Genomic DNA, 24,791 nt, shown 5'->3' with positions numbered 1-24,791 from the left:
TCCTGTATAATTTGTATGCCTTGTACACATAGATCCCTTTGAGAAGACTTAAAAGAGCAGACAGCATTATGTACATCACCTTATTCCTTGTCTTTATACTCACCTTGTTCCTAGCTATAATCCAGCGCTGAGTAACTAGTTTGGTCCAATACAACTATAGTACATTGTGTGTTACCATAGCACCTTGATGCGCTGCAGATTAATTCACGCATGCGCAGTCTTTATTCCGGGCCCTGCACACCAGGGATGTGTTCCACGCATGCCAGGACTGTGTATCTACATGTCAAGCTCTTGTTTCTATTTTACACTGAGTGACGTATACAGAGGGATTCCTGATTACCTGATACGGTAGGTTTTAAGATCACTTTTAAGCACAAGTCATAGGGTCATAGATAAGATCCCTGTTTACGCTACATTATATTGCCACTTTACATGATTATCATATATCACTGTAGTCTCTTTTTATACTCTTTGAATGCTTTTTTAACTGATTATGTCACTTGTATATTGACTATGCTAATGAGAGGAATGGGCTAACCTAATCATGTGATCATATGTATGGATGTCTAAATATTTCATTAAGTTATTTGTCACATGAGATATGCTCTCCTTGAACCGAAACATAGCTATCACACAGTATGGAATAAAAAGGACCACGTATTTTGGATTTACTTGTGCTATTTCTTTTATTGATCTATTGTTGGAGGACCTGAAGCCTCACCCTAATCAGCCAGTACCCACCCTATTGTGCTTCTTGGACTTTCCTTAAGTAGATAGAATAGAATAGAATAGATAGACATACAGAAGCAGGGTTTTACTTAAATACCATAGCATTCACTTATGGGGGAGCAGCTGTACAGCAATAAGATCTCACACAATGCTCAGCAATGCTGAAAGTACAGTTACAATGCTGGAATATAAATGTATTTTTCACAGTTCTACTGCTTCTAATGACACTCACAAAGGCATTGTTACACAGATCTTCGGGGCCAATAACTAACACTAAATGCAGTTTTGTATGGCTGAAACTGTTGACAGATTCCCTTGTATTGAATAAGTATTTTGCTTTACCATTCCCTTGTGATGTTGTGCTTTGTTGCCTGTGGGTCTCTGTGCTTATTCATATGATGACTACTTAGCCTGACATGTGACCAATAAAGTTGGTGGTGTAACCCTTCCTGCCCGAGCTGAGATCTTTACCGGACTTTGAGTTTTGGGCACGTAAGAGGATTAAATATTTGACTCAGTTGTACCAGAATGGGTGTCTTAGAACTTTTGCATCCCTTAGCCAAGAATTTAATTTAGCTCCAACAGCCTTAAACAGATACTTACAATTGCGTCATGCACTGGGAGTCCAGTTTGGGAGGGAGGAATTAAAGTTGGAACACTGCCCCATGGAGGCCATCGCTAGAACTAAGGACCTTGGGAAACCCACCTCCACCTTCTTTAAACAACTGATGGATTCCCAGCCCTCTCCCGCTGAGAGAAGCTTCCATCATCTCAAAGAAATTACACACAACTGGCGCTCAACAGTTATTTCTGCCCGAGACCAGTTGATACTGAAGTTAAGTGGTTACACCGAGTGTACTTGACCCCTTTGCGGCTGCGTCAGATGCATAGACTCCCCTCAGCTGTGTGTTCTAGGTGCGGGGAGGATACAGGTACCTTCTTCCACATGGTTTGGGAATGCCTGTCCATTCAGGACTATTGGAGGGGCATTCATTCCTCCATCAATGGGCGTCTGGGTCTTCCGGGTGTCTGCTCCCCTCGGGTGTGTCTCCTGGGCCTAGTAGGCGACGTCCTCCAAGCAAAATTTGAGAGGGTTTTGTTCCGCCTGCTAATGTTTTATGGTAGGAAGGTTATCTTGCTAAATTGGAAGCCTCCTAAGTTCCCCACGTTGGCCAAATGAATATCACTGATTAATGCGGAACTTCCAATGTACAAACTCACTTGCACTGCTAGAGGTGCTCCGGATCGTTTTTCCTCGATCTGGTATGTGTGGGTGACTGCTCATACTGCTCCAGGAGAGGAGGAGGGATAGCTCTGTGTGTGTGAGGTGTGAATGGGAGAGTGAATGAGTTTCTCCGCCTTTGGGAGAGTGATGCCTTCTGTGACACGGGTTGGGTATGGCATTACTGACCGATGTTTATCTCCAATATTGATTTCTTTGTACTGCTTACCCTAACTTTTTGATTGTGCCTCATACTTCCCTGAGGCGGATGCTGTTGCCTTTTGTGCATTGTTGTAATTTTAAAAAACGAAAAATAAAATCTTAAAAAAAAATAAAATAAAGCCACCACTGATTGTCTGCAGTGGCCATACTGTATGTCTTGCTGTCACATCATTGATGGAGCAGGAACAACATAAATTGTTATCGTCGCAGGTACGTTTGAGCAACAGAGCAGTAGGTAGAGTGGTAATATATTACTCCATTGTTTTTTAACACAACTATGGAAAGTACGTTAACCATTTACAGATTTTGATTAGCAAGAGGGGTGTGCACAGACAATATACACACTAAGAATATTGGTATCTGTTCTACAAGGTTGTAGAAATGATGTATATGAAATTAACCAACGTACAGCTTAACAGTAAGAATATATAGAAGAAGATAGTTTCTTGGCACTTAAACAACCTTTCACACTAAAAATATGGTTCAGGACCTGCCTGTAATTCTATGTGTGATGGGCTTCAGGTCAGCATTTTAATGGTCTCACTATACATGCTGTCAGCATGATTGGCAGCTTTATTAGCACAGGGTGAATTTATCTTTACTTTTCTAAAGAGGGTCATCTTTGAGTCAGCTTTGTGAGGACAATTTTACACATTTTGTTAATCTTTCTAATTTAGAAATAAAAGTGCTTCTTAGTTTTATTCAAAGCATATTCTGGTTTATGTACAAGATGCCCTATATCATGTAAAGTAAAGCTTCCGATATTAACAAAAATCTACCACCAAAATCAAGCAAGATAAACCAGGGACACTTACTCATAGATCCAGGCACTGTGACTGTGGTAATCTCCTTATATTTGTTATCAATGGCCACCTTACTTCTGAAATCAACTTTTAAAATTGTGATGATATTAAAATGTATGTTAAACATTAGTGTTCATTTTTAACATTTACATTTCTAATAGGTTTTTAATTTTAAAAATGAATGAAAAACACATATTTGAAAGGTTTTTTTTGCCTTGCATTGCAGTTCATCAACTTCTTCAGTAGGAAGTACAACACCAAATGGATTGGATAGGGGAACACCACAGACCTCCTCTGTGCCATCAATGGAGGATTGGCCCTCAATGTTTACATCTTGAAGATACATTAGTTTTCATTAAAATACATTTAAATTTGTAAGATTTGATTTAGACTCACACAGTTTTCACTTAAATAGATTAAATAGATTAATTATGTAATAAACCTTGAATGTGTAAATCTATCATGAGAATAGACTGTAGAATATTTGCCTTCACATAAAAGCATTTGAATGCCTCATTTGCATCCTAAGACTTCATTATATTGATTAAATGATAAAAGCTTAGCTTTAATCTCAGTACAAATTTCTGCAATATATTTCAAAGACTTGTAACCCTGTTAGATTTTATTTTCTAAATAAACCCCAGGATTCTTGGATGGAACCAAGTGAATGGACACTGATGAAAAATAATCACCACAAGTTCATAATCCGACTATCCCTTCTAAATTAAATGCATTGTCTATAAATCTGCGTTTTTTCATATTGTAATTAAACTTTATGAATCAAATTTATCAAATCATAGATACAAAGTAGATTATAGCCATTTCACTATAACTGCTGATGAAATAGGTTTGAATATTGCAAATCAAATCAAGAAGTAAAACATCTTCCTTCTTAGCAAATCCATAATTCGACATTTAGCAAATGCTACTTCTTGTTGAATAGTTTATGTCCGTTATTAAATCGCCAAAACGTTATATAGCCCCTTGGAGAGGTTAAAAGTTCATCTTTATGATGATATAGGGACAGAACGGCCACTTATGACACCCATACAAACAAGTAGAGTGTATAATTGCATCAATTCACTATGAGACTTTCTTGGAACGTATTTAGGACATGTTGGCTACAATCGCTATGTCACAGAATATCATGTAGCTTTTTTTTGCAAATGTTTCTGCGTGATAAAAAATCTGCTCCATGAATCTAAATGGGATTATTTCTACAAATATTTAATGGCACCCAAGAGGAATTTTCTCATTGAGACCAATAAGACAAATTTACTAATCATGTCTAACAATAAAAAGGCACTCCAGGAATTTTAAATTGATCATATATCCTTAATTAAAAGCAGACTGGGGGTGTCTGACATCCGGTACCTCCCTCCTACCCCATCAATCATTGGCAGGATTTAAGACAGGATAAACATAGATGAATCAGCCAGTAAATGCAGTTAATACATCACAGTGGTGCACACTGATTGAAAATTTGGGGCAGATTACAACTCAACAAGGCTCCCCTTATTTCAAGACGCTTTACAAAGCTACCTTGGAAGCAGAAAATATCTCTTCATTCTACACAATACAAAAATGTATCTGTCAGCTGATTTGTGCCATAATTATAGCACAATACCATGTCTATATGGATTTAATTTGTATATATAGAAGATACATACTGTATTATACTGTATAATTTTAGAAATGCAATTGGAGACAGCAGTATATGATTTATAGATGTATACATTTTTAAAAAATATAATACAATTTAAACCAAAAAATAATTTAAAAAATGTAGATGTAGATAACTTTATAGGATCTAATAGCTGCTACCTTTGTCCTTGGATAAATAATATCCCTGGGGGGCAAGATTAACCCCTTAAGGACCATGCCCTTTTTTGTATTTGCGTCTTTATTTTTCGATCCCCACCTTCAAAAATCTATAACTTTTAAAATTTTTCCGCAGTGAAAAAACTTTATTATATTTTGATATATCGGGCATTTTCGGACGCGGCGATATCTAATGTGTTTATGATTTTTACTGTTTATTTATTTATATGACTTCTAGGGAAAGGGGGGTGATTTAAATTTTTTAAAAGTTTTTCTAAAATCCTTTTTTTTGTTAATTTTATTTATTTTACTATTTTTCAGATGCACTAGGGTACTTTAACCCTAGGTTGTCTGATTGATCCTACCATATACTGCCATACTACAGTATGGCAGTATATGGGGATTTCGCACACCATCTATTATAATGTGCAAATCGCAAATTGTAATAGATAGCCTAAAACATGATAGCCTCAGATCTTTGTGTGACCTGAGGCTGTCATGACAATGGATCGCCGCTCCCTGATGACATCATGGGGAATGACGATCAGAGCCAACATGGCGGCGCCCATGCGCCGCTAGCTCGTTAATGCTGCCGGCAGCTCTGCCGGTGGTGATCAAAGGGTTAACACCTCAATCGGTGCTAGCACCGATCGCGGGTGTCAGCGACAGGGGTTTGCTTCATTGTGATGCAAGCACCCAGTGAGTATGAAGAGGGCTCAAGGTAGCTCTAATTGTGCTATGGGGTTAAACAAATTAAAATACATTTCACAGAAGAAAAACATAATATAATACAGGTAGAAACAATTAAAGATACCTACCATTAGGAATTTACCTATTAAGGTAGATCCGATGGTAGGTTCATCAACATCTTAAGCCCTGAACTATCCTTTCCTAATCCTATAATACTTTCTAACCTGATGCATACTTTATCTAACTAATAAGCAGGTAGGAGGGATTTCAGAGGTTACTGGGGTGGGAAGTAGCCTCTCTAGGGAGGCAGAGTAAAGGCTACTGGATGCCCCAGTAACTGCTGCAATCCCTCCTACCTGCGCACCATACACAAAACTACTGTCTTGCCACTGGTCCCCGGAGCTCTGCTCATGCTTAGTAGCTCCAGTTTCAATGGCAGTAGAAGAATTAACCAAACATTTCTGACAAAATCTTCAAAAAAAGCATTACAAAAAAAAAAGGGGGATATTTTTTTTTCTTTGTAAGTTTTACTGTCAGTCTAGTTCCAAACAGACAAATGTTTGCACATTTTTTGTGACTTTTTAAAAAGTCTTGCTTGGACACATGAAGCAGTAGAGTAAAAGGTTGCAAAAAAATGTGGAAATTCACAACTGCTCAAAAATGTTCTAGACTTTGTGGTATGTAGAAAAAGAAGAGAGAAAAAATATAAATACCCCCCAATGTTTGCAATGACTCCATTTTAGGAAAATTACTATGAAATAAACCACGTTTTTTTTTAAAGCTGTCTAAGAAAATGTTAAAAAATTGTGGTAGATATAAAAGGCTTTTTTTCATTGTAACATATATAAAGATGGTAGGGGGGGGGAAATGAAAACTGTTCCAGATAGCTAGGACATCATGTTTCATTTAGTATCTAGCACCTTCATGTCCAAGTGACATCCAATTCACACAAAGCCTTTTGTTGAGAGATGATCTCCTTGCTTAATTTGGAGAAGAAGAAAAAAAAACTTTACATATAGGGTAAACATTAAAGAGAGGGGAAGAAGGAATGCGAAATGATTCTGTAGCGGTTAAATCAATTAAGAAGCTTAATTGAGCTTGAACTTAAAGTTTCTCCATGGTTTCCAGAGTAAAGCGAATTAGTGATGTGTGCTAGACTCCCAGCTCACCAACTTCTCCATTCTGTGGATTTGGTCCACTCTGTCAACCCATTCCCTCAGCAAAGGTAGTTCTTTTTGAAGCCATTTTGGTGGAATTACTAGCTTTGCAGCATGGATTAAATGTGATGCCAAATTCCTTTCTATGGGGTTTATGTGGCTATATAAATGAAGCCATTAGCACTTTAGGGCGGTTCCTGTTGCTTCTGATACGTCAAATAATGTAACCTTCTTGAGATTGTGAAACCTTTTAATGTCTGAAATATAAGATGTTACAAGCAAGCTTTTGGGACAGCTTCATCAGGCATGGTATGACAGGCTTACTGAAGTGAAATTTTATACACAATGAACAGAGAAGTGATGCAAAAAAATGTAAACAAAAAGACAATAACAAAGTTGAGACAAGAGGTCCTTAATTAGATTACTTGGACACTTTGATATTTTTTGCCTCAAAGTTAATGACTCTGGAGTCTCTGATGACCCCATTATCTCAGGATAACATTTGTTAGATGTTGTAGTGGGTCATGAATCCCTTTGATAAATAGAGTCCAGTGTGGAGGGTCTTCAGATGTATCTTAGTTTTTTTCCTTATTGATACATGTGGCTTCATTTGAAACAAAAGTCGCAAAAAGTCTCCAAGAGTCACAATCAGCCCTAAGATATTTGCTACAACTGGTCAAGGGCAGTTGAAGATTTGCATAAAAATGTACGATTTTTAAAAAATTTGCAACTTCCACATCTGGATTCAGGTGATAACTCAGGGAACACTACAGAGAACTAGAAAATGTAACTTCATTTTAGGTGCAAAAAAAGTTCCAAATGTGTACAAATATTGTGAAAAGGCTCACAAATGAAATAAAGAAAGAAAGAAAGCAAGCCAAAAGTTTGATACATGTGCCCATATGATTAGAGTTCCAAATATGGATAAACATATGAATTTTCAAAAATTATACCTTAATTATAGATATAAAATAAAATGTATGTAGAATAAAAAGTTAATGGGATCTGTACAATATAATGTAAGAACTCTAAAAATGTTTAGACAATTTTTTTTTTCTATATCATCGTTTATTGTATATTATGCTTTGTAAAGAATGTATTTTATGAAATTTTTTTATTTTATCTAAATGTTTGTAAGTAGAACAATTATAGAGTTTTTAAACAGCACTGTGCTATGTACATATAATAGGAATGAAATGCAGCATAACCGCCAGATCTACATGGTGCATCCACTCTGTGGAGAAGGTCACTATTTAAAATCGAGGTTTTTCCGGTCAAGGACGCTATAATCTCCGTAGTTGATACCACAGAAAAACTTCACACAGACATAAAGGGGCTTGCACTTATTACTGAGTGCTCCCCAGAGCCATTGTTGGAGCCTTCTTCAGGAGAAGATAGGTTCAGTCTCCTCAATTTGGCCTTTTTTATTCAACAGCAATGCTAGGCAGAATATAGAGAGCAGATTTTTGCCATGTTGGTAGGCTTACTGTAGACCATTTATTTTACTTTAATGGAATGCATATTGAGTCATGTCATTTTCAGGTAGCCTTGCCTAGGTGAAAAAAAAAGTCAAAAACTGTAACTATGACACATGCTCCAAAATGAGGGACTATTCTGAGCCCAGGTACAGGTGCCTATTGTTAAAACGTCTGCCACAATATTAATATTTCTGGTTTTCTGTGAAATATTTTTCTGTTAGAAGATGACAGTACTTTTTACATGTTCTTCATGGGGGTTCACTAACTTTTTTTCTAAATCCCACATACATGGCTGGATAAGCATCATAGAGAAAGTAATATCAGGATTGTTCAAGCATGCTGTTTTCTGAACTAAGTTGTGTTTCTCAGTAGCCATTGAATGGAAAAATAAAAATAGCCTGGATGGAAAGAATTCCATTTACACATGAACCTCCTGATAGTATTAATTTGAGGATAACCTAAGAACATGACCTAACACTAACCTTCTATTGAACAGACATAAAGAGAAAAAAAAAAGTATATGTCCATTTCCAACATCCAATTGTACTCACTTGCCACCAACAATAGCGTGTCATATGGTGTGTGCAATGTAACTAATAAGTTCCTGATTGAAGTTTTGACTTCTATTAGTGTAACCAAGGCCAGAGCAAATTCTCTGGTTCAAGGTGTAGCAGCAGTCTCCAGAGGACTGATAGAGAAATTACGTAGCCGGTGGTGACACATTTTGCCATGTGCTGCTCTTTTGCAATGGTTGTAGTAGTTAAGTGCTCACAAATGTGATATCATTACACATTCAATATTAACACCTGCCATGAGTAGACCGCGGATTATAAAATTATTAGAAGCCGAAAGCTCACTATGTGGAATGAGATTGTTAAGGGTTCATATAATTCCATCATTTCCTTTATACATTAACCCTTAAGGATGCAGCCAATTGGTGGTTTAAAGTTCAGCCCCATCTTTTGTAATCTGACATGTGTCACTTTATATGGTTATAACCTTTGAACACTTTAACTAACCAAAGTGATGTTGAGATAGTTTTTTTCATGGCATGTTGTACTTCCTGTTAGTGGTAATTTTTTTGGAAAATGTTTTGCATACAAAAATAAAATTTGTCATTTTAAAAAATTCTAAATGATCTCTCCATTTTAGATTTTAGATTCCGTTTTAGAACCCAAATGATTTACCTAAGAACATTTCCCAAATGTCTGCTTTATGTTTTCATCATTTTTAAAATGTTGTGATATTTTATTATTGAACATCGGTTTTCTGTATTTTCAAGGAGATTTCAGAATTGACTTTTTAAGGGATCATTTTTGTTTTTAATGAGCTTTAAAATATATAATATTATAAAACCCTATCAATCACTCCATTTTCAAATGTGCACCCCTCAAACTATTAGAAACAGCTTTTAGGAAGATTTTTAACCCTTTGAGAGTAATTGTAGCAAAACAGAGGTGAATTTTAGAATTGTCTCATTTTGTTGCTAATTTTATCCCTAAAACTTCACAAAAAGAAAAAAAGAGAAATCCGATCTTAAAATTTGTTATGAAATTTCTCCCAACTATGTCCACACATATGGACATTGCTTGTTGTATGGGTGCATAGTAGGTGCAGAAGGGAAGGAGGGCCCTGCAGCAGCTTTTTTTGTCATTTAGGATTAAGTGGATTTTAGTTTGTTCATTGGCGCACTTTCCTGAGCTATAATAAAGATTTGATTCTCTGTTAATGTCGCCAAGTGAGGGGTTATTTTTTGGTAGATGAGATACATTTTTCAGTGATGCTATTTTGGGTGGCTATGCCCTATTGTTGAAAATTTATCAACTTTTTTGGTGGAGGGAGTTAAAAAAACACCTATTCTGTAACTGATGTTTGACATTTTTTTGGTGTTCACTGTATACCCTAAGATGTAAGTTATTTTTATTTTTTAATCCATTACAATTACCATGATACCATTGAGCAATACCAAATTTCTATGTTTTTTCTTTCCTTTTACTATTATGTTGAATAAAACAAACCTAACCATTTTTGAGTTGCCAAATTTTCAATAACACTTTTATTTTGTGGTATATAATACTGGTTGAGGGCTTACTTTTGTGGGACATGTTGAACTTTACAAAAGTACCATTTTGGTATAGATACAATTTTTTGATAATTTTTTATGTCAGACAACATAGATAAAAGTCATAACTTCAATAATGATTCAATAATGATTCTTTTATTGTATGGGTCATTATGAATGGGATTATATCATATATGTAGGGTTTTTACGTTGATTTTAACATTTTTGATGGTGTACAGAGCTATGTGAAGTTTCATTTTTTGTGGGATGATCTGACTTTTATTTGCTACCATTTTGGGGACTGTAAGACCTTTTAATCACTTTTTATTACATTTTTTTATTTTATCACTTTTTATTACTTTTTTTTCTATGTTGCAAAATGGCAAAACATGGTGATTCAGACTTTTGGGCGGTATTTTCTGCTATGGAGTTCACCACCTGAAATAACTGTTATGATATTTTGATTTATTTTTATATCAGTTCTATGGTTGAAATTTATTTTTTTTTTTAATAAATTTCTTTATTCAAATTTTCCATAAATATTACAAAAAACATTAATCAAAAGCGAGGGATAATTTTAACAATCACAAGATATCAACACAGTGTTAAACAACCTTTTAGTGCATTAGAAATATGATATACGTCTCCAATAATCCATTATATATTATTGATATCTGAGCATCTCAATAATCAGAAATAACCATAACACTTTCACTTATACAGCTTGTTTCTAATCACCTTAACAACAACACTAAATGTTTGATATCATAGTGCTATTCTTTATCCTCAGATTCCCTCTTACTTTTTCTTTCCTCCTAATCTATTCCTTTCCCTCCCTCCCCGCCCCTCCCAGTCAGCGAGAGGATAAAAAAAAAAAACACACATATATATATATATATATATATACACACATAATTCCTCCTCACAGTTAGTTCTCTACATTATCGTCTAGCCATCTTTTTTGCCACCTTTTCTCCTTTCCTAATTCTATATATTTAATTTTTTCAAAATTTTTTATTCTATCTAGTCTCTTATGCCATTCTGCCATGGATGGTCTTTAAGGGGACATCCAATTATAAATCAGTATACAGCGAGCCACCTGTAGTGCCATTCCCAACCATCTAACCTGATGTGAGGTACCAGCGATATCACACGTATTTCCCAGCACAAAGACATCTGGTGTCTTAGGGACCGTCAGTCCTGATACACGGCTCACCTCTATATGTATATCCTCCCAGAATTCCAATACCACATTACAGTTCCACATCATGTGGAGGAAATCTGCATTTTGTTCCTGGCACTTCGGGCATTTTACGTTCTTTGTTCTCTTAAACCGATTGATCATAGCCGGGGCATAGTACAATCTATATATTATTTTGAACTGATTCAGACTAATTGCTTCTGAGCATACAATGTTCATATTTTGGAAGATGTTCGTCCAATGTTTATCCAATAGCACTCCAATATCTCTTTCCCATTTTCTTTTACTTATATGTGTGTCTGGTTCCCTTATATTATTTATAATAAATTTATATATTTTGGATAATAGTTTTTTCCCCCCTCTAACTTTTCCCAAAAATTCTATTATATTGTGATTCCCAATCCTTAAGCTCTGCTTATCCCTCAACTTCCTTATGGTTGAATTTTTAATTTTATTTTACTTGTACATGTATAACACACTTGTGTGTGTGTTCCCTTTCTCCCTGCATGGGACCATATGTTTATCTCAAAGGTTTTGTAACCCTGCTTAAGAACTTTCCTTTCAGCTGATCACTACTACATCTGGCATCTGACTTGTAGCGCAGCATAACAAATATGACCGTAGTTAAGTAATAGAGCTCACTATGGATTTCCTTAACCATGCAACTTCCACTTCAACTAAAATGGGAGATTTGGTCAGCTTTTCATCTGGTATAAAATAGTATTATAGGGATTAAGTTGGTCACCTAGGTACCCATTTTAGCTAGAATTGAGACCATTTAGCTTTTTGTAAAGATACTTTACTGTATTTTACATATGTTATTTTGAATTGATAAAACATTGCTTTAACATGCTACATTACCATTTTATTATAGTATTTAAATACTAATAAACATAAAGTTTACACCATTGTAAACCTGGCTTAAAAAATCCCCATAATGCTACATTTTATTGAGAAATATCGAAAATATAAAACCAAGCCAATCTTGCTTACCTATATTTGGTGTAGATAAGCAATTAAAGTGTATCCTGATATTCATGAGTATAGCGATCAGTTAAGGGGTATTCCGGGAATATGAACATCTGATAAAAAAAAACCCATAATGTTATAAATAAATGAATATAACAAAACTCAATGATTTTATGATTCACAAAATTTTATGGCCTTTCTAAAGTAGGCAGAGTAATCACCAAGATTGCCACCACTGGAAACTACAAGTCCCATGATCCTTTAGTTCTCAGTAACCCCTCCTCACTCTTATGTTCTACTACCAGTGATGATGTAACAGACTTTCCTGCTCTGTTACCATAGTAATGATGTATAACTGCCATCTCTACACATCACCACAACACTAGCCTACTGAATGCACTGCAACCAACCGACTACAGCCAAACATAATGGTGATCACATGACCTGCCCAAGCAGGTGCAGGACATGTGATGTGGACATGTGACCAGTGGCCATCTTCTGTCCTGTGTCTTCTCCGCACGGAGGGAATTAACGGACTGATTAAAGGGCCAGTAGCATTTTAATTCTTCATTACATTGTGTGTCCACAACATTTCCTGTTCAGGGGAGCAAAATTTTAAATCACAACTAATTAAATATTAGCTTATATTTTACTGACTCATTTGTATATGAATTATTCTGATTCCTGGAATACCCCTTTAATTATATGTAGTATATTTAGTGTTTATGCATTTTGGGTTTATAAATACATAAAAGGTATCTGTACTTCTGTTTTTGATGATTATGAATTAGCTTTTTAATGTCATTGTAAAAGTTTTACTGTAGAACACTGATAACACTGTTCTTCTGGAGACTCTGATTAAAGTGGAAAGGTAGCTGGGCTGCAGCCACGCAGTCCAGCTTCTCATATGGCTCCATTCTCTTGGCTTTGACTTTAAACATTGCAGGCAGTCAAAATGAAGTGATCATTACTGAGGGAGGTCATTTTTACCTGAAGACAGGTTCCAATAGCATATGGCATGTTCATGTTAAAAAAAAATAATAAAAAAAATAATTCCTTTATTTATACCGCGCACACAGATTATGCAGTGCTGCACAAAAATGCCTTGTCAAACTTTGTCATTAATACAAATAAATCCAGTGATTTTTAATTGATTGTATTCCATTACCTGGCTCCCACCAGCGTATGGTGATTTCCTGAGTGGGGGTTGGGCAAAAGGCACAAGTCTTCTCCTCAGTTTTTCTATCCCTCCTTTAAACTCTGGGAGCAGGGGAGAGGGAGGTGAGGGAGGTGGGATTGAGGAGAAGACTTGTGCTTTTTGAACTGCCACCCCACACAGGACTCACCACATGCTTCTGGCAGAGAGACACTGAACACAGTATAGAGAGATGGGACAGTGAACCATAATGATAGCCCAAACTGCCTACTTATTGGTTCTTCCCTAACTGGTGGAAAATAACCAAACAAATGGAAAACTCAATTAGGGGCGGTAAAAGGTCCTGAGTCACAACAGAGAGAGCATGCAAGAGCCAAATCGCCAAGGTAGAAGAATAGTTGGTAAAACAGAGCAAAAAATACAGGACCAGGAGAAACACAGAAACAAACTACATCATAAACTGGACAGAGCTGGCAATACAAACAGTAGGAACAACAAAGCATGATGTCATATAAAGAGCAAAAATCAGAGTGCTCCAAGTGTGAGAGAGGCAGAACTCTGAAGGTAAGCCTTAACCCCTGCCGGTCCAGAGCAAAGGTTGCAGATTTCCAGCAGTCCAGCAATAGAGCACTGTTCAACACCTTCTCAACCGGACAGCGAAAGACCAAGGGACAAACGTAACACACGTAATGTAAAATAATTGATTAAAAGCAGTAGATTTATTCATATTGCTGACAAAGGTATTTTTGAAATCAACATGCTTGTTACCTATTGGAATAAATTTAGAAGTATAAAGACCCAGGATAGATTTGAATGTCTCCCATGTAACATTAGTACCATCATGTGACAGTATCTGATCCCATAAACCTCAGAACAAATGAGGTCGGCACTTTTTGATTCACCGGAAATCTTGAATCCTTTACTCATTCATGGTAACATAGAAAGTTACAGGTATTAACACAAAAGTGCAGAAAAAAGGCATCGTCTTACGCGTTTCTGACTCATAAGGTCCTTAGTCATAGATGACTATGACTAAGGACTTTATCGGTCAGAAACGCATAAGATGATGCTTTTTCCTGCTCTAGGAACCCAATTCCCTCTGCTCTACACCAGTATCTGAGCGATGCATTGATCTCCCTGTCTTCTCTGTGTAGCGTATGGGACAGGTAGAATTCCAGAGAATACTACCTTGGAGGTCCTTCCCTTAAGCTTTGAACCTAATTATTTAAAACTATTCTTCAGGCTCCACCACCTACCATCTATTCTATCATTGGTACCAACATGGATCACAACAGCTGGGTCATCCCCAGCCCCTCCCAGTAATTTATCCACCCTTTCCACCACATGCCAAACCCTAGCACCAGGGTGACAAATTATTCTATCCATCTTCCTGATTATAGAGTCCCCTACAACCACTAGCTGCCTTGGCTTACCTGCACTCCCATTCACCCTACTACTAGCTGGTCTTCTCCCCCAGCTGTTAGGGAGAGCAGGATCCGCTAGGGCTGCCATTTCTGACATTGACGTTCTTACATCATTGCACAATTTAGCAATTTTGCACGGATGTTCAGAGTCAGAATTGGCTTTCCTTTTCTTGAACCCCTTTCTACCCCCTCTATTTATAGTAACCCGGCTACCCACCTTGTCCTCCCAGCTTTCTTCTCCACCCTCCACTTCTATCCCGCTTATTGCTTGCTCAGTGAACAGCATACTCCTCTCAAGATTGTTGATTGCTCGCAGAAGTGCAATATCTTCCTCCAGATCTCTAACACGAGCTTCCAGTAGAAAAATATGGGTACATCTGCCGCAGTGGTATTCACCCTGGAAGTCCTGCTCCAGCAGTGTATACATACGGCATAGTGTGCACTGGAGCATACCACCAATCTTGCTAGCCATATCCTAGTTACAAAACTGTAATGAGTGTATAAATCAAGAGATATAAAATGAGGATTATTTACAGTTCTGTGGACTCCTCTTTTTTTAACGCTGCTTGCTTTAACTTCACTTATGTTCACAAGCCACTTAGAAACACAAGCCGAAATGAGCATATTTTTTAAAAAAGAGCATAAGAAGCTGAAAGAAGAGCAGAAGGGGGCACACACCAGTATGTAAGTGTAGTTGGTTTACAATCCTTCATCCTGGTGGTAGATGTCCTTTCTATTCAGGATCATCAGGATCATTTGGATTATCAGTGCACACAAGGAGGATACAATTGGAAAGCTGTGAGCTCATATTATGCTTTAAATATGAAGTGAGATTTGACATTGGGTGGGGGGGCGCATTAAATATGGAGCATAAACTTGAGATAACTCCCTGACCAAAGGGGTCAGTTTGGCAAATACTGGTCCTATAGGAATTGATGTAGAAAAGTGAAGAAGTTATCTGAGATGGAAATATTGAGCATCTGTGACCTAATATTTAGCAACTAACTCATTAAAGGACTGAATTTTACCACCTGACAAACTGGCATCAACTGGCACACCCCTTTGCTAGCCACCACCTAAAAGCAAATGGTTCTTGACCCAGGATAACCAAGGGGCTACAGAATAAAGATAACAATAGTGAGGTATTATATTGTAATTTATGTTGGAACCTCAGTGAGCTTTAAGGAATGGAGCAAGAAAGAAAGTTTAGTGAATCGGTAAGCAGTGGTTGTAGAAGCTGGAGTTCTAAGGTGATCCATCTGGGAGCGGTCTAAGTGGTTGAGATGGAAGAGAATTGTCCTATTTGTGCAGCATTATAGTACAGGGCAACGGGGGAAAGGATATGACATCTAATTTTTTAAGCCTAAATAAGGAGTACAAGGCTCTTTGTGGTCGTTTATTGTTTCAAATGAAATTGGATATATGTGAATGTCTTCATTGGGAAAGGAATAGAGAGTGACCTGAAAAGATAAAGAAATTTGAGCAAAGTAACCCTTTTTTTGGTGTGTTTCCTGCTCAGCTATGATGGCGGCTGTTTTGACCATTTAGTGAGATCTGTTTCCAATTATTTGATCATTGGGGAATAATTCTACAAAAACTGTGTGGATCTGTGATTTGTTAATCAGACTCCTAACTATATGCTATAAAATGAGGTTGAATCCAGAAACCAAAGTAATCAACTAATGCTCCTTGTATCCTTGTCGGGGTATACTGATAAGTAATGCTATAGTGCCATATAAAACAGAAGGGCAATAGAAAGGTTTAGATTGGTACCAGACAGTAAACACAAATATTATTTTTCTTGAAATAATTAGATGTGAGAAGATGATTTGAGCATTGAATCCTTTTTCATTGGACAAGTACTGTAGAGTGAATGTTTAGTCATCATGGTCATTATATCAGAGTATTAGCTTCATGTTTAATGGAATGACAACAGCTTGTCCCAACTGTAATTATTGAAAAAAATGCTATTTGGATGCTTTTGGTAAGATGAGAACTTTGATGAGAACACATATATAAAAAAATATGATTTTCTACTCACAAATAGCAGGATCTTTATGTCATCAAAAGGCATATGTTTAAAGGGGTCAATATACTAACAGATGGAAGGACATCAGGCAAGGAATAGAAAGGGGCGAATAGCCCAAACCAGATAGCATGGGGGAACTATAGTTGAGGAATAAGATTGCTGAATATCAGATATTCTGTATTTTAAAATTACATATTGATGCTGTGTAAATTGTAGTCTACATATAAATCTTGTAACTCTACATAGCCATATGCTGTCATAACTAATCCTCTGGAATAATGGAGAGACTGAAAGACAATGAGTTCCAATTCAATGTAATATTGAAAAAATACTAACTCAGTGTCTTTCCGCCTGCTCTAAGCCATGAATTCACAGCATTAGAGCTTGTGCATAACATTAATCTTTTCCCTCCAGTTTAGTCTTAATGTCATAGCTCTACTAAATTCTCAAATACTTGCAGTTATCTGTAAATGTTAATAAAGATTAATGTTCAGTACAATGAAAAAACTATACATTCAAAATGTTATTGGTTATGTATTATTCTGATCTGTTAGAGAATCAAAACATTAAAGTTTCTCTAATAAGGAGATTCTTCTGTATTCTCAGTGCTAGTGATGAGCTATGCAGTTTGGGTCCATACCAAATTTCATCACCCAAATTAAGCACCCACTGAGCCCAAACAAGCGTCACTTTTCCGGATCTGGGTCCGTCTTCTGGAAAAAGTGCAAATCTGCTTTATTGACTGTTGAAGCAGCCAATCAAGCAGCTTTAGCCCCTTAGCAACCACGGGCATGTCTGTTATTGGCCAGACTTGACATCTCTGCAGTATAAGAGCAGGGTCACATAACCAGACCCCATTACACACAAGAGAAAGCTAGGGAGAGGATTCCGCTCAGCATAGGGTCAGCCAGACAGGTAGGAACTTAAGAAAAAACAGCATTTGCCTATGTCAGGTGTATAGAAGAGACTCCTATTATAGGGACAGTGAAATCTGAAATATTCGCCCTTATGAGGACACCATGAACAATTGCATCAGTCAGGGATATTCTTACTGATTACACTGGATTATAAAGCAATACTTGCAAAGACCAGACAGGATTATTAGCATTTACCAATTATTAGCATAAAACAAGATCTTGAAAGTCCTGTCCATGTATAATATTCAGCTCCAGAAAAATTATCATCATAAATCATACCTTGATTGCAAAGTTCCTTCTGTCAGTGAATAGTGCACACTATTACGTGAATCAGAGAAGCAGTGTTATCACAGAAAAGGGTACTTCAATATGTGCATCAGAAGAGTAGTTTTTTCACAGAATATCGCACACACTATTACATTCATCAGTAGAGTGGTCACAGAATAGTGCAGATGAATATGTGCCTAAGAAAAGTAGTTTTGTCACAGAATAGTACATAAACACATGTATCATATCATAATACTAATGTCACAAAATAGCGCACACAAATATGTTCATCAGGAAAGGAGTTTTGTTACAGAATTATAAAAGTAATGTTGTCTGTGTAGAGCATCCAGTAATAACTTGATTTTAATTAAGCTGTTGCTGATGGTGGTGGTGATGGGGCTGATGCTTCACGGAGAGGATACGTTCCTTCTCTGCCTTCTTCAAGTACCTCTGTAGCAAGTAGGCCTCTGGGTGTCCTGGGTCATACTGGATGATGACTCTTTTAACTGGGAATAGCTGGGAATCTCCTAGATGTGGATCATCAGCATGTGCCTGCCATAGACATAGTGGGACATTTACTAAGGGTCCGAACAGCGCATTTTCGTCGACTTTTTACTGTTTTGCCCTGAATTGCCCCAGGTTTTTGGTGCACGCGATCGGATTGTGGCGCATCGGCGCTGGCTTGCATGCAACACAAATCGGGGGGCATGGACGTCGGACAACCCGACTGATTCGGACAAACCGCGGAATTTAAAAATGAAATTGTGTGGCAAGATCAGCACTCACATGCACCGGGAAGAAGAAGGTGAATTTCGGCGGACCTCATCAGTGGAAGTGACACATGCAGGAAATTGGACGCACGGTCTTAGTGAATCGCAGTGGACCAGAATCCTCGTCGGACAACGCACAGCGGGGATTGCGACGGGATGGGACGGGTAAGTAAATGTGGCTTTCTGAGGTCCTAGACCCCACATGGGTAAGGCAGTGATGCTTTGGATGAAGAAGTGGTGGCTAGGTAGTCAGCCTGCAGAACAAGTGAAACTGGGCCAAGGCAAAGCCAGAACACTGGCAAAGTGAGTGCTGCCACAATGTGGAATTTCATGTTCACTTCTACTCAATCTTCACCACTATGGGATGGGGAGCGAAGAACCAGGAGGCAGAATATGAATCACACGGTGGAGGATTATCTGTCCACACATCTCTGGTGTCATCACCGGTGAGAGGATCTGATTCTCTACAACTAACGTGGATGCCTTAACATTTAATAATATGAGCAAAGAGTGGTTCACAACTTGGTTTTGCCAGTGTCTGAAACAGATCTAAGTGGGAAAGGGTCTAAAAATAGGTAATAAACTTATGGTTGATGTGTTGTAATGCAGGGTCTTAGAACAGATTAGGACATAGACAAAGACAGGGGGTGCTGATACCATTCTCCTACCTGTCCCGGCCTGTTTGAAACATTTCCAGAGCAGGGTCACAACAAAGAGAGCAAATGCAATACAAAACCATAAGGCAGAAGGAAAGTCTAAATACTGTACAGGTGGAAAACTTCCACTACAGGTAGAAAAATAACGGTGTCATGATCCTGTGCTAGCAGGCTTGTTACATTGAGCTTTCCGTAAGTATCTCTGGAAAGCTGTGTGGCTCTTGTTTGTGCTCAGGACTGTACTGCTGCGAACGATTGACTCTGGTCCTGGCCATTGAGCTGCTGCAGGTGGTATCCTGGAGCTGCATATAAGGCTGCCCCTTAGGTGTCTCAGGGCAAATCATTACACCTGGATATCTGTTGCTGGGTCAGACTGTGCTGATGTTGGCTTTACCTTTCTTTGCTGGAACCTTGTATCCTGCCAGCCGCTCTGGAAACATGTTTGTTTTCTACCAGTTGATCTGGAACCCAGCTAGATTCTGCCCCCAGTATATATCCAGCAGTCCCTGCCCCCAGTAACTTGCCAGCAGATCCTGCCCCCAGTATATTGCAAACTGCCTCTGCCCCAGTATATAGTCTATAGTCATACCACTCCCCCTAGTATATAGACAGGAGCCCCTGCCCCAGTATATAGTCTGCAACCCCAGCCCCCAGTATATAGAGAGCAGCACATGCCCACTAGTATGTAACCAGCAACCCCAGCCCCCAATATATAGTCTGCAACCCTTGCTCCCAGTATATAGCCAGCTAGCTCCTGCCCCCAATATTTAGTCTGCAACCCTTGCACCCAGTGTATAGCGAGCTAGGCCCTGCACCCAGTATATAGTCTGCTGCCCCTGCCCCAGTATATAGCCAGCAGCACATGCCCACTAGTATATAGCCAGCAGCCCCTGCCTCCAGTATATTGTCAGACCACTGCCCCCAGTATATAGTGAGCAGCTCCTGTCCCCAGTATATAGTCAGCTAGCCCCTGCCCCCAGTATGTAGCCAGCAGCCACTGCCTCCAGTATATTTCCAGCAGCACATGCCCCTTAGTATAAAGCCAGCAGCCCATATCCCCAAATATATAGCCAGCTGCCCCTGCCCCAGTATTCCTAGACCATAAATAAAAATTAACTCTTTACTCACCTTTCTGGCACCCCCTGCTGGTACCCTTCTTTTTTCTGCTGAAAAATTTGGCTTATACTTGAGTATATACGGTAACTTTAGGTGGCAGTCTTTGGAATTCATGTACAAATATGCTGCTACTAAATCGATGTATGGGTGGAAAGGCTTTACAACAGAAGGAATAAAGGTTCTGCAGAATGGAGGGAGACATTGTCATAGCAAGTACAGATACTTTAAATTTATGTCCATCAATGGAACTTTCATTTCCTACTTGTAACATAAACATTCTTTGTCCTTTACAAGCTACTTGAAATCACAAAAATGTTACAAATATATGTAACAATGATTTAATATGTGTTCTGTATCTCCTTCTTTCATTGGTAATAAATGAAGAAAAAAAACCTGAACCAGCTAACACCCACTTGAACATTTCTTCTGTTTGTGTGGGTTTAAAAGGAGAGCACAGAATTGGAATTGGTCTTTACTCTTTACAAAAAAGAAATCCAGAAAAATATGTTTTTTCTACATCTCTAAACAGTAAATTATACATTTTAAAAAGATAAATCATGATAAAATCTATAAAATATGTTCTATAAATACAATATTTTTAATTTTTTTCCCTCTACGGTATTCATTAGTGGATAAGCTGTAATATAATGAGCATCACAATATTTCAAAAAGTCAGCCCTAGGTTGCTTTGTGCTATGTGAAATATTGTATCTTTGGTAAAGAATACAAAGTACCATAGAAAATAAAGACCTTAAGAAGACCACGGTATATATATATATATAGCATACAACAAAGGAAGTAGCAGCACTCCGTTCCAGTTCAAGGTAGTTTATTCACCAAGTGAGGGTATAGTGATACCCTCACTTGGTGAATAAACTACCTTGAATTGGAACGGAGTGCTGCTACTTCCTTTGTTGTATGCTGTATATAGCGGTCTAGGATCGGACTCGCTGTAGCTTGCACCCACTGGGTTGAACCTTTTTTCTACTGTGCCGCCCACCCACACCACGGTTATTTAGTATATATATATATATATATATATTTATATATATATATATATATATACACTCACCGGCCACTTTATTAGGTACACCATGCTAGTAATGGGTTGGACCTCCTTTTGCCTTCAGAACTGCCTCAATTCTTCATGGCATAGATTCAACAAGGTGCTGGAAGCATTCCTCAGAGATTTTGGTCCATATTGACATGATGGCATCACACAGTTGCCGCAGATTTGTCGGCTGCACATCCATGATGCGAATCTCCCATTCCACCACATCCCAAAGATGCTCTATTGGATTGAGATCTGGTGACTGTGGAGGCCATTTGAGTACAGTGAACTCATTGTCATGTTCAAGAAACCAGTCTGGGATGATTCCAGCTTTATGACATGGCGCATTATTCTGCTGAAAGTAGCCATCAGATGTTGGGTACATTGTGGTCATAAAGGGATGGACATGGTCAGCAACAATACTTAGGTAGGCTGTGGCGTTGCAACGATGCTCAATTGGTACCAAGGGGCCCAAAGAGTGCCAAGAAAATATTCCCCACACCATGACACCACCACCACCAGCCTGAACCGTTGATACAAGGCAGGACAGATCCATGCTTTCATGTTGTTGACGCCAAATTCGGACCCTACCATCCGAATGTTGCAGCAGAAATCGAGACTCATCAGACCAGGCAACGTTTTTCCAATCTTCTACTGTCCAATTTCGATGAGCTTGTGCAAATTGTAGCCTCAGTTTCCTGTTGTTAGCTGAAAGGAGTGGCACCCGGTGTGGTCTTCTGCTGCTGTAGCCCATTTGCTTCAAAGTTCGACGTACTGTGCGTTCAGAGATCCCCACCTCCTACCTTGGTTGTAACGGGTGGTGATTTGAGTCACTGTTGCCTTTCTATCAGCTCGAACCAGTCTGCCGATTCTCCTCTGACCTCTGGCATCAACAAGGCATTTCCGCCCACAGAACTACCGCTCACTGGATGTTTTTTCTTTTTCGGACTGTTCTCTGTAAACCCTAGAGATGGTTTTGCGTGAAAATCCCAGTAGATCAGCAGTTTCTGAAATACTCAGACCAGTCCTTCTGGCACCAACAACAATGCCACGTTCAAAGGCACTCAAATCACCTTTCTTCCCCATACTGATGCTCGGTTTGAACTGCAGGAGATTGTCTTGACCATGTCTACATGCCTAAATGCACTGAGTTGCTGCCATGTGATTGGCTGATTAGAAATTAAGTAATTAAGTGTTAACGAGCAGTTGGACAGGTGTACCTAATAAAGTGGCTGGTGAGTGTATATACTGTATATATATATATATATATATATATATATATATATATACACCATATATACATATATACTCGAGTATAAGCCTAGTTTTTCAGCACAAAAAAATCTGCTGATAACCCAAACTCGACTTATACTGAAGTAAAAAATAAAATAAAGGCTTTACCAGGTTTTTGTGGTAAAATTAGGGGCCTCGGCTTATACTTGGGTCGGCTTATACTCAAGTATATACGGTATATACATACATATATATGTGTGTGTGTGTGTGTGTGTGTGTATGTATGGACTTTGCTGCAGGAGAAAACCCAGATCAAGGATAGTGCTAATATAGTACACCACGTCCCAAATTAAATATCCAAAGTGATATTTATTTCGGATTTTCCTAAATGCTTGATACAAATGACAGTCAATCTAATAAAAGTCATCACCCGTTAAAGTATAAATCAGATGTTATTGAACAAACCTCTTAATGATAACAGTATATTCTTCACAATTAAATAAAAGCAAAATGCATGGTTCCAAATTATTATGCATAGCAGAGTTTTAAAACATTTAACAGGTTGTAAGAACTGAAAATGGTCATTTGTTAAATATGCAGCATTAGGAGGTCACACTAAAATTAAAGACTATTTCAATCCAAAACAGGCCAAATGATCTGCTCTCATAGGACCCTTCTTTGATATCACCTTCACAATTCTTGCATCCATTGAACTTGTGAGTTTTTGGAGAGTTTCTGTTGGAATTTCTTTGCATGATGTCAGAATAGCCTCAGAGAGCTGCTGGGTTGATGTGATTGGCCTCCCACCCTCATAGATCTTTTGCTTGATGATACTCCAAAGGTTCCCTATAGGGTTGAATTCAGGGGAAGATTGTGGCCACACCATGAGATTCTCTCCTGTTATGCCCATAGCAGACTATTCTCTTCTGTCTGGTATAACCACTTGGGAGCTATGTACCAGAACCAGGGAATATGCTGCTACAATGTAGATCAATGTTATATATGTTCTGTTCTACTTACCTGGCAGCCCTTATAAGAGGTAGGGCAGCAACAGCTCTGGTGTTTTATATGGAAAGTTTCAGAGAATTGTTGGAATTTTGTATAAAAGGTTTCATTGACCATGTCTCCGTGCTGCCTCAGTGCCTCCGTTTTGCCCCAGTGTCTCCGTTCTGCCCCTGCCCCGATGTCTCCGTGCTGCCCCAGTGTCTCCGTGCTGCCCCAGTGTCTCCGTTCTGCCCCTGCCCGATGTCTCCGTGGTGTCACTTTCTCATATGAGAAGACTATTACAATAAACCATACATTATAGTCGGGGGGCCTGGCACAGACTTTGCCCTGGGGCCCATCAGCTTCTAGTTACGCCACTGCATCTAAGGACAAAGTTGAGATTAGGATAAGGGTAAGGCAGTGGTCAAATCAAGAACAAAAGCCCAATTCAGGTCTTGAATGGGTAGATAATGCAAATATACTGCCAGATCTGCTGTCATATTTGGTTCTGCCACTGATCAGAAGAGAATCAATATGAGCAGATAACCCAAATAATTAGGACTATTGTGCAGGATTGGAAGGAAAGCAGGACTATAGAAAGTGTTTGACCACCAAGAGACCAGATGTGGCTTTAAACAAGTGGCATCACTTCCCTTTGACACATCCATCATCCATCCGGCCCCCAGATATGTTTCTATGACAAGAAATGTATGTGTCTGTGTTGTGGTGCTGAATGTTTCCCTTTCAGTTGACACTTCTTCTGTATGCTTCATATTCAGAGTCTGGCCCCATTAGATTGTTTATAAAGTGACGACACTTAATGAATATCGAAAT

The 24,791-nt window shown here is 38.3% G+C and overlaps 1 protein-coding gene across 1 annotated transcript in view; it reads right to left on the bottom strand.

Annotated features, from left to right (window-relative positions):
* The window catches only part of LOC140128491 (uncharacterized), a 117,823-nt gene extending 93,940 nt beyond the window's left edge, over nucleotides 1-23,883 (bottom strand). The window contains exon 1 of the mRNA XM_072150191.1: nucleotides 23,662-23,883. Coding sequence (XP_072006292.1) covers nucleotides 23,662-23,883 — 222 coding nt within the window. The remainder of the gene's footprint in view (nucleotides 1-23,661) is intronic.
* Nucleotides 23,884-24,791: the final 908 nt, after the last annotated feature.

This window comes from Engystomops pustulosus, chromosome 4, assembly GCF_040894005.1.
Source record: "Engystomops pustulosus chromosome 4, aEngPut4.maternal, whole genome shotgun sequence".
Taxonomy (NCBI): domain Eukaryota; kingdom Metazoa; phylum Chordata; class Amphibia; order Anura; family Leptodactylidae; genus Engystomops; species Engystomops pustulosus.
The sequence above is the reverse complement of the archived record's forward strand: the minus strand, read 5'-3'. Positions and strand labels throughout refer to the sequence as shown.